Source organism: Octopus bimaculoides, chromosome 17 (assembly GCF_001194135.2).
Source record: "Octopus bimaculoides isolate UCB-OBI-ISO-001 chromosome 17, ASM119413v2, whole genome shotgun sequence".
Classification (NCBI taxonomy): Eukaryota; Metazoa; Mollusca; class Cephalopoda; order Octopoda; family Octopodidae; genus Octopus; species Octopus bimaculoides.
Window position 1 is genome coordinate 29,083,919 of NC_068997.1, and position 1,106 is coordinate 29,085,024.

Sequence of the window (1,106 nt, forward strand, 5' to 3'; positions counted from 1 at the left end):
GAACAGCTGGTGATATAGCGAAGGAGAATTTTGATCAAACTAAAGGGTTTGACCCGGACAACGCACTGGTTATAATTATTTCTATAACGTAACAATTTAAAGGAATGTTCAAGAGAATGACGAGGTGAATTTTCCGAGTCCTCCCCACCCCGTTCGCGACCGCGCATTTTTTTCATATTCGTTTTCAGCAAGTTGTTTTACACCTATTACACTAAGATTCAGCTCAGTCAGGACATATTTGGTGTTTAACAACAACAACGCAACCAGATAACATTAAACCTCTCCTGACTAACCTTTGTAAACATCACCTTCTCTCGACAAAACCAGAGATTCTCTACTGGTCATTCGACTCACTAGAAAGAGCAGCTAAATCTATCAACAAAATGAAACAAACAAGTGTCCGATATTTTTATAAAGCAACAAACAAATGAAGTTAAAAAAAAAGAAAAGAAAATGGGGTTAATGTTTATAACTTGACCCGAAAAAAGAAAATCAGAAAAAAATAGTGCAGCAGGTGTAAAAAATGTGTAGGAGACAAATATGAAAAAAAAAAAAAAAAAAAAAATGCGCGCAAAGCAACGGGAGAGGACCTCGGGAAATTCACAAGATCTGAGTTTTTCCCTCATAACTTTTAGGAAAATGGGGTTTTTTTTAAAAAGAAATTTTATATAAATACCTTTCAATCGGCATACATTACGATTATAAAGAAATTTGTAGGGAAAATCTTGAGGTGGGGAGAGGACTTTCGGAATATTCCCAAGATCCGAATCTTTCCTCGTTATATTCCGAAATCACATTCAATTTTCTACAGATACCCTAGCGTAGTACTACTACACTGCGTAGTGTTTATTTCTACCCACTTACAATAATTTATAATGCTTTGGCTTCAATTTTGTTTCATTTTGTCTTCTATTATTTTTGCGCTTTTTTAACCCTCCCGTTGTTATTCTCATTCATTCGTTATTACTTTCTCTCTCTCTATATATATATATGTGTGTGTGTGTGTATATATAGAGAGAGGGAGATAGATACATATATTATATACATACATCTATATACATAAATACACACACACACACATATACATATATATATATATATATATA

At 33.5% G+C, this 1,106-nt stretch overlaps 1 protein-coding gene across 1 annotated transcript in view; it reads right to left on the minus strand.

Annotated features, from left to right (window-relative positions):
• LOC106878392 (uncharacterized) overlaps positions 1-917 on the minus strand; it is a 2,714-nt gene extending 1,797 nt beyond the window's left edge. The window contains exon 1 of the mRNA XM_052973992.1: positions 677-917. Within this exon, the coding sequence (XP_052829952.1) occupies positions 677-690 (14 nt within the window). The 5' untranslated portion in view covers positions 691-917. The remainder of the gene's footprint in view (positions 1-676) is intronic.
• Between the last annotated feature and the right edge of the window lie 189 nt (positions 918-1,106).